Source organism: Giraffa tippelskirchi, chromosome 7 (assembly GCF_054371585.1).
Source record: "Giraffa tippelskirchi isolate mGirTip1 chromosome 7, T2T-mGirTip1v1.2.pri, whole genome shotgun sequence".
Lineage (NCBI taxonomy): Eukaryota > Metazoa > Chordata > Mammalia > Artiodactyla > Giraffidae > Giraffa > Giraffa tippelskirchi.
Window position 1 is genome coordinate 118,197,200 of NC_137281.1, and position 12,793 is coordinate 118,209,992.

The following is a 12,793-nucleotide window of genomic DNA, read 5'->3' on the forward strand; positions in this document are numbered from 1 at the left end:
ATGGCACCCCACTCCAGTACTCTTGCCTGGAAAATCCCATGGACGGAGGAGCCTGGTAGGCTGCAGTCCATGGGGTCACTAGGAGTCGGAGACGACTAAGCGACTTCACTTTCACTTTTCACTTTCATGCATTGGATAAGGAAATGGCAACCCACTCCAGTGTTCTTGCCTGGAGAATCCCAGGGACGGGGGAGCCTGTTGGGCTGCCGTCTATGGGGTCACGCAGAGTCGGACACGACTGAAGTGACTTAGCAGCAGTAGCAGCAGCAGCTAGGTTTGTCATAGCTTTCCTTCCAAGGAGCAAGCATCTTTTTATTTCATGGCTGCAGTCACCATCCACAGTGATTTTGGAGCCCAAGAAAATAAAATCTGTCAGTGCTTCCACTTTTTCCCCTTCTATTTGCCATGAAGTGATGGGGCCAGACGCCCTGATCTTAGTTTTTAAAGTTGTGTTTCAAGCTAGCTTTTTTCACTCTCTTCTTTCACCAACATGATACATTAATCAAGATCTAATCAGGAGAAAGAAATGACAGAGTAATTTGAACAGAGATCATTTAACATAAAAAATTAGTAACCACCATAAAGAATTTCAGTGGGAGGAATAGGTTAATAAGAACTAAAGAAAACTCTAAAGAATATACGAATAGTAGATTTAAGGAGCAGTCATTACTCTGCAACTGAGATAACTGCCCAAGGAAGAGCTTGCCCCACCCCCAAGGCTATGATCCTGACCTTGCTGGAGGAGGTCACAGCTGATGTCACTGGACGGTAGAGGAGCTGCTGTGGTGTGGTATAACTTGCCAGAAATATGCCCACTAGGGGACTAGGGAAAGCAGTTCACAGGGAGATGTCTCGCTGGAGGCACTCTGTTATAAAACCAGGCAGAGACTGTGCCAAGTAAAGCTGCTATCTGCTGGCCAACATGCACTGCAGGAGCCTGGTTCTGGGGAAGAAGCCAGCCAGGCTGCCCCAGATCAGAGAAGAAAAACCCTTTCTTCTATTAGGTCCTTACAGCACCCTTTTATCTACAAAGGCTAACACTGCACCAGCTCTTAAAGGAAAAATATTTTAAAAACCCATATCCATTTTCAGAGCAGACAATAAAGTGTGAATTTAGAACTAAGAGTCAATAAATTGGTAACTGGAATATATGGGAATTCCTGTCTTTCCACTGTCAGGGTTTTGACAAAAATTATTGTTCTGAACTTATTAGAAAATCAGCTTATAATTTTCAGAATGCAATTTATGGGTTCTGATATATTAAGGCCTTTAATCCATTTTGAGTTTATTTTTGTGTATGGTGTTAAGTCAGAGAAGGCAATGGCCCCCCACTCCAGTACTCTTGCCTGGAAAATCCCATGGATGGAGGAGCCTGGTAGGCTGCAGTCCATGGGGTCGCTAAGAGTCAGACACGACTGAGCGACTTCACTTTCACTTTTCACTTTCATGCATTGGAGAAGGAAATGGCAACCCACTCCAGTGTTCTTGCCTGGAGAATCCCAGGGACAGCGGAGCCTGGTGGGCTGCCGTCTATGGGGTCGCACAGAGTCGGACACGACTGAGGTGACTTAGCAGTAGCATGGTGTTAAGTAGTGTTCTAATTTCATTCTTGAATGTGTAGCTGTCCAGTTTTCCCAGCACTGCTCACTGAAGAGATTGTCTTTTTCCCATTGTATATTCTTGTCTCCTTTGTCATAGATTAATTGACTATAAGTGCATGGGTATACTTCTGGATTCTCTGTTATGCTCCACGGATCTGTTTCTGTTTTTGTGCCAGTAACATATTGTTTTGGTTACTATAGTTTTATACTATAGCCTGAATTTAGGGGGGCATGATTCCTCCTGCTCTATTCTTCTTTCTCAAGATTGTTTTGGCTACGTTTAGATTCTTCTGTATTTCCATACAAATTTTAAGATTATTTGCTCTAGTTCTGTGAAAAATGTCATTCATATTTTGATAGGGATTACATTGAATCTGTAGACTGCCTTGAGGAGTATAGTCATTTTAACAGTATTCTTTCAATCCAAGAATAAGGTATATCTTTTTATTTAGATCATCTTCAATTTTTTTATCAGTGTCTTACAGTTTTCTGAATATAGGTCTTTTACCTCCTGAGGTAGGCTTATTCCTAAGGATCTTATTATTTTTGATATGATAATAAATGAGATTGTTTCCTTTATTTCTCTTTCTGGCAGTTCATTGTTACTGTATAGAAATGCAATAGATTTCTATATATTAATTTTGTATCCTGCAAGTTTATTGAATTCATTGATGAGCTCGAGTAGTTTTCTGGTGGCATCTTTAGAACTTTTTATGTATACTATCACATCATTTGTAAACAGTGACAGTTTACTTCTTTCTTTCCTTAAGATTTCTATTTTTTTCCTCTCATGCTGTGCCTAGGACTCTAACCTAAATCATAGCAATACTGTTTTTGGATCTGTCTCCTAAAGCAAGGAAAATAAAAGCAAAAATAAACAAATGCAACCTAATTAAACTTAAAATCTTTTACAGCAAAGGAGACCATCAACAGACAAAAAGACAACTTACTGAATGGGAGAAAATATTTGCAAATAATATGACTGAAAAGGGGTTAACATCCAACATATATAAACAGCTCATACAAGTCAACATAAAAAAACGGGTTAAAAAATAGTCAAAGAACAGAGTAGACATTTTCCCAAAGAGGACATGTAGATGGCCATACACATGAAAAGATTTTTCAACACTGCTAATCATCAGGGAAATGCAAATCAAAACCACAATGAGATATAACCTCACACTTGTCAGAATGCCTGTCATCAAAAAAGACCACAAATAACAAATGTTGGCAAGAATCTGGAGAAAAGGGAACATTCGTGAACTGATGCTGGAAATGTAAATCAATGCAGTGACTGTAGAAAACTGTATGGAAGTTTCTTAAAAAGCTAAAAATAGAACTACCATGTGCATGCTCAGTCACTTCAGTCATGTCTGACTCTTTGCAACCCCATGGACTGCAGCCCACCAGGCTCCTCTGTCTATGGGTTTCTCCAGTCAAGAATACTGGAGTGGGTTGCCATTTCCTTCTCCAGGGGATCATCCCAACCCAAGGATAGAACCCACTTCTCCTGCATCTCCTGCATTGCAGGTGGATTCTTTACCAACTGAGCCACCTGGGAAACCCAGAACTACCATATGACCCAACAATTCCATGCTTGGACATATATCTGAGAAAAACAAAATCACTAATTTGAAAAGATACATGCTCCTCAATGTCCATAACAGCTTTATTTACTGCCAATATACGGAAGCAACCTAAATGTCCATCAACAGATGAAAGGATAAAGAAAATGTGGCATATACATGCAATGGAATACTACTCCAGCCATAAAAAAGAATGAAATTTTGTCATTTTCAACAATATAGATGGACTTGGAGGGTATTATGCTAGGTGAAATAAGTCAGACAGATAAAAACAAATACTGCATGATATCACTTATGTAGAATTCAAAAAACACAACAAACTAGTAAATATAATAAAAAAGAAGCAAACTCACAGATATAGGAACAAACTAGTGGTTACCATTGGGGACAGGTTAGGAGAAAGAGGAAATATAGGTGTAGGGGATTAAGAGGTACAAACTGTTAGGTATAAAATAAGTTACAAGTATATATATTGTACAACCCAGGGAACGTGCCAATACTTTATAATAACTTTAAATTGAGTATAATCTTAAAAAATGGTGAATCACTATATTGTACACCTGTAACTTATAAAATATCATACACCAACTATACTTCAATTAAAAAGGAAAAAGAGAGAGGAGATATGCTTTGAAGAATGTCATTATAATTAAGCAAATACATTTTTTGCAGCCATTTGAGAATAAAAAGACAATTATTTGTCTATGGTAACTTTTGAAGAAATCAACTCACTCTATCCACTCTCCTACCACATTTGTGCTTCAACTAGTTCTTTGAAACAAAATAATCTAATCATCCTGCATGCCAATCACTTCAGTCGTGTCCAACTCTGTGTGACCCTATGGACTGCAACCTGCCACGCTGCTCTGTCCATGGGATTCTCCTGGCAAGAATACTGGAGTGGGTTGGCAGACCCTTCTCCAGGTGATTTTCCCCACGCAGGGATCGAACCCACGTCTCTTACATCTCCTGCATTGGCAGGTGGATTCTTTACCACTAGCGCCACCTGGGAAGCTCCTAATCATCTTGGATATTTAATAATTAGTCACAGTGGGAACTATTGCTCATAAAATTAATTGCTCCATATTTGTTAGAGTGGAAGGTTTTTAGTTTGGCGTGGAAAGAACTTATGTGTTACTTTAAATATTATAACAAATTAAATTTCAGGTGTTCCTTGCCTCTGTGCTACCATTAGATTCTCTGTAACTCCAAGGAGAGCAGGCTTGAGTCATTCTTTTTTACTCGGTATTATAGGTTGAGTAGTCACAGAAAACCTATGAGGAAAAAATATCCATGGTGACATCATATTCAAAGAGACTCCTCCACAAAGACAGTGTATTTTAGATGCTTCAGCTACAAGTTCTGGAATGCAGTTATTTTTAGAAAGTAATAATAGCTGTAGTAATAACTGTTATCTTTGGTTTGAGAAACTATTCTTATTGCCATCTTTAACAGGAAAGATTTTCTTGGTGTTGCTGCCTGCTTTACTTGAAGGTATATCTATCTTGATGGAAAAGGAAAGTTTAGAGAAATAACATTTATAAGATTTATATGTTAAAGACATTAATTTATTAATGAAGAAATTTTGTAATGAAAAGATATCATGGTTAAAAGACCAGAGACTAAATTTCTGCCCAATATTTTAGCATAGTAGCTATTAATGATTCGGAATCCAAAGCACTAACTCAAGGTAGTTTGTTGCTGAAAAGGAAAGATATGAGAAGAGAGAAGTAGAAATGGTTTGAATAGTCATAATCTTCAACTTTACCTATGTAATCTAAAGACATAGGGGTATAGAAGCATTATTTCTATTTTCTTATTGTAATTACTTTAAATTTATTTTTTCTTAATACTATCAATAAGAATGATCTTTTTCCTTCTTAGCAAATATTATTGTACAACTACTTCTTTCTTCATTGGTAGGAAAGGAATAATAATTAAAATTTTGTGTTTAGATTCTATATAAAGTTAATTTTCCTTTGCCAGTTTACTTAGTAGGATATAGAGTATATATTTAATATAGTATAAGTAATAAAATGAACTCATAACTGATATGAGACAGTGGTCATGATTAATTGATACTTATTGAGATTTCACTGAGTGTTATGACAATGTATTTTATAAAAACACTGTGAATTCTTTTCTGATATTTTTGCTCATTTTATACTTGTTTCTTTTAACTTTAAACTCTACTTGTCAGTACCTTGAAATTCTGAAACTATAAGAATGGCAGAGAAGAGGGCAAAATAATTTTTTTCTCTCCTAATAGAATAATAAATAAAAGCCAAAATTTATAAGAGCAACAGTATCAGCAATACCATCACCAGCCACAAAACCCTAGACAGGCCTGAACTGCTGAAGATGAAGGCATCAGGCATCTGCGTTTTTATTCCCCCTATTCACTTAAATGCTGTATTACCAATAGAAACATTTTAAGGTTGGGAACCCAAGCAAAGCACTGTGGATTCTCTGTTGTTTGTGAGTTGGAACACTAGGGGACAGCACTAAAATATTCCATAGTTGTTTGTTATTGATCACTTGCATACTGTATAATAAGTAGGAGATTTTACTGTTAACGACTATTGAATGCTCTGTTGATTTCAGTGGACGAAAGAGCACAAAGAGGAAGATGAGTGTCTCAAGTCTCTAATTTTAGCCTTTATAAAATGATGATTTGATGATTTAGAGGAAGCTCCAGGCTGTCCTTTGGTTGCAAGGAGATAGTAAGGCATGGTAACTGAAAGAATTGTGATTTTTCTGTTAAGAGTGGTTCTTCTTTTCATTCTTTGGGGGTAAATATTTTGCATAAATTTTTATTTCTAATCTTGTTTTTCAGGCACTTTGGAAAGACATGAAACAGGAGAAAGAGCGAGGATTATTCTTAATTGTTGTGATGATTCACAGCTTCCAAAGCCTGAATCTATACTTCCAGGGGCCTCAGAGACACATAAGCACAAAAGTGTAGAACAGAGGTCCTCCAACTTGTCCCAGTTTGGGCCAATACCTTCCCCTGGTCTGCAGGTGGACTCATGTAAGGTAAGTTCAAATCAAGCTGCTGCTCACAGTGAACATGACCAACCCCAAGTAAGAAGTAATGTGCTTTCATCAGTATATGCCCATTAAAAATCAGCACAAAGATAACAACTCAGAGATGACTGTATCTACCAGACATGCCTTCCAAGCAATCTTGGGTAAATTGGGATAAGTTGTTGAATGATTATTAGTTTTGAATGAGTATAGCATTCTCTTTTCAATGAAGACATGTTCTGGCTTATCATTATTGAGCCAATTTTATATGAGTTCTTGAATTCTAGATGGTTTTTAATGAAAGGGGGGATGGAAACCTATATTCTGTGGTCTGGTTCCTTTTTTTTTTTCACACAACTCCATCATTGTTTGTCGAGTTTGAGTTTCACACAAACTCCATCATTGTGTATTAAATAAGGCTTAGAATTCTGACATGCTAATGATCCTAGAGATGCTAAGTGTATCAAAAGAATTCAAACAATGATCTAATTTTTCTCATGCCTTTTTGTTTTTACTTGTGATAAGCAATTTAAGAAGAGGTCAAATACCTAAGTGGAAAAAAAAAAACGTATATATATATATGTAGTGAGAGGATGTGTCATCTTTAAGAAAGATGGCTGCTAAATTGTGCCTCACAGCTGCAGGGATGGAGATGGAGGCACCAGCATATGAGCATCACCTTTTTAGGTTTAAAGACTAGATTTAGATTTTATCAATGAGGTCAGTGTTTGTCAGTCTTTTGAGAACTGAATCACACTAACCAAACACCCTAGAAATGAACACGTAAACTAGAATGACAGTTGTTTAATTTACAATGATAAATATGATTGCAGTTCATTGCTCAGCACAGTCTCATTGTAGCAAAGCTACATAGCATGGGGGAAAATGGGGAGGTGGAATTTTAACAGAGGATTCCTTGACGGGCTTCAAGTCAGAGCCCGGAGCTCTGAAAAGCTAATGCAATGGTTGCTGTCAGCCCATCAGGGTACTGTCTCTATTGGTCAAGGCTGGTATACACTGAAAAATTTCTAAATTTTGATTTCCCTCTTTAAGACTCCATTTAGGCCACCTACTTTTATGCTTTCTCCTGTAGATGTTAAAACCAGCGATTTGGCTGCAGCTTTTTTTGTTTTCATTTCTTTTTTCATGAGTATAATTGTTTTCAGATTTTCCATGTTCTCATTTAAAGAAATCATGGGGTTTTTGTTTGCTTTTTGGCCCTGTGTAGAAAGTGGGACCTTATTTCCCTGACCAGAGATCCAACCTGTGCCCCCTGCAGTGGAAGCTCAGAGCCTTAACCACTAGACTCCCAGGGAATTCCCAAGGAGTCATGTTTTATAAGGACAATTATATCAATATAATAAAATTTTTAACATTCATAACTGAAGTTGAAAGTGATAGGGTCTTAGTCTCTCCTAAGTGGGAGATTGAACCACACTTCTATTATGTATTTTAAGACAGAGGTAATCAAAGCCCAGTGAGTAAGACTATCAGACTGCCATGTATTCCATCTTAATGTGACTTTGTTGCTTTTTGTTCACAATAGAATGTGTATCTTATAGTAGAAATTATATGCTAAAACGGTAGATGGGAACTTGGATATGTCTCCTGACTCATGCATGTCAGGTGCCTAGAGTCTGCAGGAGCACATCTCACTTATCAAGTGCCTATTTTACTAGTTTAATTCCCAGAAGGTAAGCTGATTGCTATTTCATTCAGTTTCTTGGAGGACTTCAGAGCTACCTTTTAGGTGGTGATAACAGTATATATTTCTTTGTGTAATTTTGTTTCTGTCTTTTGACTCCAAAAAGTAATAAAATCCCAGGGTCTTGTTTTCCTACTCTTAGGTTGATTCAACTCTGTTTTCTAGCTGCTACCCTTTATCTGGATGACTCTAATCTCCAACTTTTACTCTCTACAGAGCTAGAGAAATGAATTAGACAGGACTATCACCTCCTTTGTTCTATATGCTATATTTCTCTTATTATTGAGCTTACTATTAAGTAGAGCTATTTTTATTTGTGCTTCTCATAAGTTATAGCTTCTCCAATTATGTACTGCATATATTCATCTCATCCTCTTAGATTTAAGGCTTTAAGACTGTTTTATCTTAATTTTTTTTGGGGGGGGAGCTGCATCAGTCTTAGTTGAGGCATGCAGGATCTTCAGTTTCAGCCTGTGAACTTTCAGTTGCAGCATATGGGTTCTAGTTTCCTGACCAGGAATCGAATTCTCCTACTTTGAGAGTGTGGAGTCGTAGCCACAGGGCCACAAGGGAAGTCTCTATCTTAATCTTTTATTGTTAAATTTGATAAGCATAAAATGTCAAGAATGCTTATAAATTCCCCATCCTCCTTTTTGTTAATATAATAAAATGCTTTATTAGTTTTCATAAAAAAAGTCAGATTTAAAGAAGAGGGATTAAATCACACTCATTTCAGAGCTGGGGAAAAAGACAATAAGTCTGAAATTTAGAAATATGTAGGGTTACTCTGTGTTTCAGAATTTTTTGATGTAGACTTCAGTGAGACACAAGTGAAATATTTTCAAATGGTACCGTGGATTGTTTAAATGGAAGAACAACATGTAATATGTGTGGCGAGTTCTTTGTGTTTGGCAACATTTGGCATTTATTAGGATTCTGTATTCACTTTTCCTTGCACTCTTGCATTTGAAGAGTGCATATAGATTTAGGGAAAGGTTTTAAAGAGAACAACAAATACAATAAAACATTTTAAAAATGGGTCCAATTTGACATGCTAGAGGAGTCGATTATATGCAGCTAGATAAAGAAAAATCTTTGGGGGTAGGAGAGGGCCAGAGTCTTAAAGGATTTAAAGGAATACAATATCATATTAGTGATGAGGAACTGCTTTTCTCAGATTCTGCTGAGGATAAAATAAGACAGAAACTGTTTAAATTGCAGTGGGAGGAATTTAGCTGTAAGGTAGAAAATAAACAACCTTACTAAAATCATCTCTACATGGCAGAACTCTTTCTTACCTCATCAGATTTTAGCGAGGGAAGTCCTTTTTTGTCTATTAGTTGGTTGGTTGGTTTTAAATTTTTCTTTCTGCACTTTTTGTCTGTAAAATGAGTGAAAAAATAAATAAATAAACAGGATTTTTAAACTGTCACAATTTAGACCGATTGTAATGTCCTGGAAATGTCTTAAAAAAAAATTGATTTTCTGTAGAATAGGTCCCCAAAAGCTCCAACTGGTTGCTTACTTAAAGTTACAAGGTTTAATATGGCAGTCATTAACCATACATAGCTATTGAACATTTGAAATTTGGCTAGCACCATATGTTAAAATGATATTTTGGATATGCAGGCTTAAATAAAATATGTTATTAAAATCAATTTCACCTATTTTATTTTTTCAATATGGCTACTAGGCATTTTAAAATTACACATGTAGTTTGCATTTTATTTATGTTGAAATATTTAGGGACAAATGTTGAACTAGACCAGGGATAAGCAAACTTGTTTGTAAAGGACCAGATGGTTAATATTTTCGGCTTTGTAGGCCATATTTTTGCTATTTGAACTGTTCAACTCAGTTCTTGCAGCACAGAAGCCACCATAGACAATTCTTAAACAAATGAATGTGGCTGTGTTTAGATAAAACTTTACTTACAAAAACAGGCAGTGGACCAGATTTGATACTCACTGTCCATTATTTGCCAATTTCTGATCTAGTCAGCCCTCTCTAGACTTGGAAATCATGAGGTACTTGGAGGCAAAACAGCCAATACCTACCATCTCCCTAGATATCTAAATTTTTAATGAAGCAACTTATCCCACCTTCTTCTCCACTATGAGGAATATAATCCAAAAGACCTTGTATCACTCTGTTCCCTGACAGCATTCATGGAATTCATATGTTTGAAAATCTGTCCTTTGTAGAAAACAAATGTGTGCATTATACTTTCTAATCCAAGTGAGATTTTTTAAATAAAATTTTCTTTAAATAATGCACTTATATATGCATCATTATCTAAATATATAAAATTGGTTATAAATAATCCATTTACATATATTCCAATTAAGTTTTTGAGAAATATGTTTGGATTTTTTTTTAATCTTTGTTGACTTTAGAGTGATGCCTGTTTGGTGACATTTGCTGAAAAATCTTACTAGAGCTTTATCTTGCTACCTCTTGTAAAACACAGATGGTGTACTGGTAGGCCCCCAGTAGAGAACTGGATGCTAGTACTACTTACACTTTAGTAGAATGGAACATTAGTTCTTCTACATTTTATGACACAAAAACATAACCAAAATGGAACTACAGTTGTTTCTTGATGGTGGAATTTGAAATTTTCTTCTGAAAATTTATGTGTATCAATATGAAATAATAATTCATTGTGGCAATATTACATGTTGCAGATTAATTCTGTTTTCACTAAACTATCTATAATATGCTATCAAAATTGTTATTACAAAAAAGAAAAAATAATATTTATTTGAAAATAAGTGTGTTATATAAGGATAAATCCTCAGTATAGAATAATTTTCATATTTTTGATTAGTAATTTTTAGTATGTTCTTTTTACTATAATAAGCAGCATATGACTATTTTTCCAATGTAGATAATATTTTGCATCAATTTTATATCATTTTAAAAGGAAACATATTTTTATTACTAGACATATAAGCCCTTCATGAAAACATAGGAATCTGTCTATAAACACTGAATTAAGATTTTTGTTTTGAAGAGTTTGGTTTAGTGAATCCCAACTTAAAACTTAGTACCTAAATGATATCACCAGTCCTGGTGAGATAGAATAAAGAAATATATAATAGAGGAGAAATATAGGCCATTTGCTTTTTGAACACATGTGAGGTGATGCAAGTCTTTAACAGAGTATAGCCATTTCTCATACGCATTTTATATAATAATTTTAACTATCAAGTCAAAAAATTTCTGTAATATGTCATTTTTTGTAGTTGTTTTATGAAGGATATCTCCTTTCTCACTTTGTGGTGTGAGTTTAAGCACTTTTGATAGAAAGTTCCCTCAGTGTTGAGGAAAAGTCTGAAAAGCATATCACAGCTTTGTTCCAAAACTAATTCAGGAGGTCTCAGAGTCTCTATGAAAAGTAGGAGCAGCACTATTAGAATGAGTCCAGCTGTCTGCCTCGCACACAGAAGCAACCCTGGATTTCCTCACAGGACTTCAAAGCCTTGCTTGTATCTAAACATTTGTTGGCCATGTAAATCAAGGCACAAAAGGAAAATGCTCCTATTTCACGGTGCACGGCTGGTCTGCGTCTGGCATTGTGCTGCACGTGCCGGTGGGGAGTGCCAGGAACAGAAGGGCACTGTTCTGACTGTGTGACAAATGTAGTTAACACCAGATCCATATTAATGTTGTCAAGTTCCCTTGATGTATTTAAACAGATTTTAATTATTTTCAGCGTCCAAAGGCCTGAAATATATAGCCTAATAGTTCTTTAAAGAAAGCTTACTTAACGTGTGAATGTAAAACCTCTCATAAAAATGAAACTTTTATATTAGCCTTAGTCATTGACATAGGTTATTCATCAAGTCAGCAATTTGTGTGGCAAAGTGCCATTTGAATAGTGTATTGTTAGGCTACTTATGGTCCACTTGACAAGGGCTCTTGCTGTAAATAGTGCAATTTGACTCCAGCTGTTAAAGAGTGGCTTTGACAGCGGCCAAATAGAATGGAGATGCCTTACTGCACTGCCGAAAAATCAATATTGGGTTCTTGTTCATGGTAACCTGTTCTTTTCTCTTCTGTAGATTTATAAACGACTATCAGGGTTTATAAGTGGAAGTTTAAATATTATTTTAAATGCAATTCTCTTTGAGTTTCAAATTAAGATGTGATAAATGGTTACAAGTACAGAGTTTTAGGTATTATTTCCACCCTCTGGTTCATGTTTAGTCACAATTACAGTTAAGTTGAATTTGGATTCTCCAGCTACAATAGAAAAGAATTAGTGTAAAACATGGGCTCAAAATTGTGTGCCTATTGTATATTGCCAGTGCAATTATTTCTTCTTTTTTATTTTCTTATCAATTTATCTTTGGTGTCCTCCCATCTTCTCTGTATGTGTACCTTTTTGTATAGATGGCAGGGTTCTTTGTGGCTGTGCCCATAGCAACACCCACAGATGTTGACAGCAGTAATGTTCCCTGTGTTGCTGAAGATTTCCCTAAAGCAGAGTCTTGCTGGTTTTGAAGATTTTTCTAGCGGTTTTCAGCAATACAGGGTTGCTATGATACCTGACTGGCAGTAACAGATATTGAATCTGTTAATTACAATAACCACACACAAGGACTTTTTTCATTCGGTTTTTCTGCTGTTGTTAGCTGTTATATTTAAGATACAGAAGAGGAAGTGAAATTATATACTCAAGATGAGAAAATATTTCAAGAGTTTACTCTGAATCCTGATATTTAGTTTTAAAAATTTCCTGGTATAAAAACCCTTCAGCTGACTGATGCAGATATAGTTTACTTAAATTGCAGATATAATTTATTTAGATAATTACTAATTTTGACTGAATTTGATTTCAAATTTTTATTGTTTACTTGAGATGTCAT

The 12,793-nt window shown here is 35.7% G+C and overlaps 2 protein-coding genes across 5 annotated transcripts in view; one reads left to right on the forward strand and one right to left on the reverse strand.

The window, feature by feature from the left end:
• UNC13C (unc-13 homolog C) overlaps positions 1 to 12,793 on the reverse strand; it is a 1,717,543-nt gene that overhangs the window by 869,883 nt on the left and 834,867 nt on the right. The window contains exon 12 of the mRNA XM_081513848.1: positions 9,218 to 9,300. The gene's annotated coding sequence lies outside the window, so the exon portion shown is untranslated. The remainder of the gene's footprint in view (positions 1 to 9,217; positions 9,301 to 12,793) is intronic.
• The window catches only part of WDR72 (WD repeat domain 72), a 218,590-nt gene that overhangs the window by 76,525 nt on the left and 129,272 nt on the right, over positions 1 to 12,793 (forward strand). For all 4 annotated transcript variants that reach the window (XM_081513850.1, XM_081513852.1, XM_081513853.1 and 1 more), the window contains exon 14: positions 6,024 to 6,223. In XM_081513850.1, coding sequence (XP_081369976.1) covers positions 6,024 to 6,223 — 200 coding nt within the window. The remainder of the gene's footprint in view (positions 1 to 6,023; positions 6,224 to 12,793) is intronic.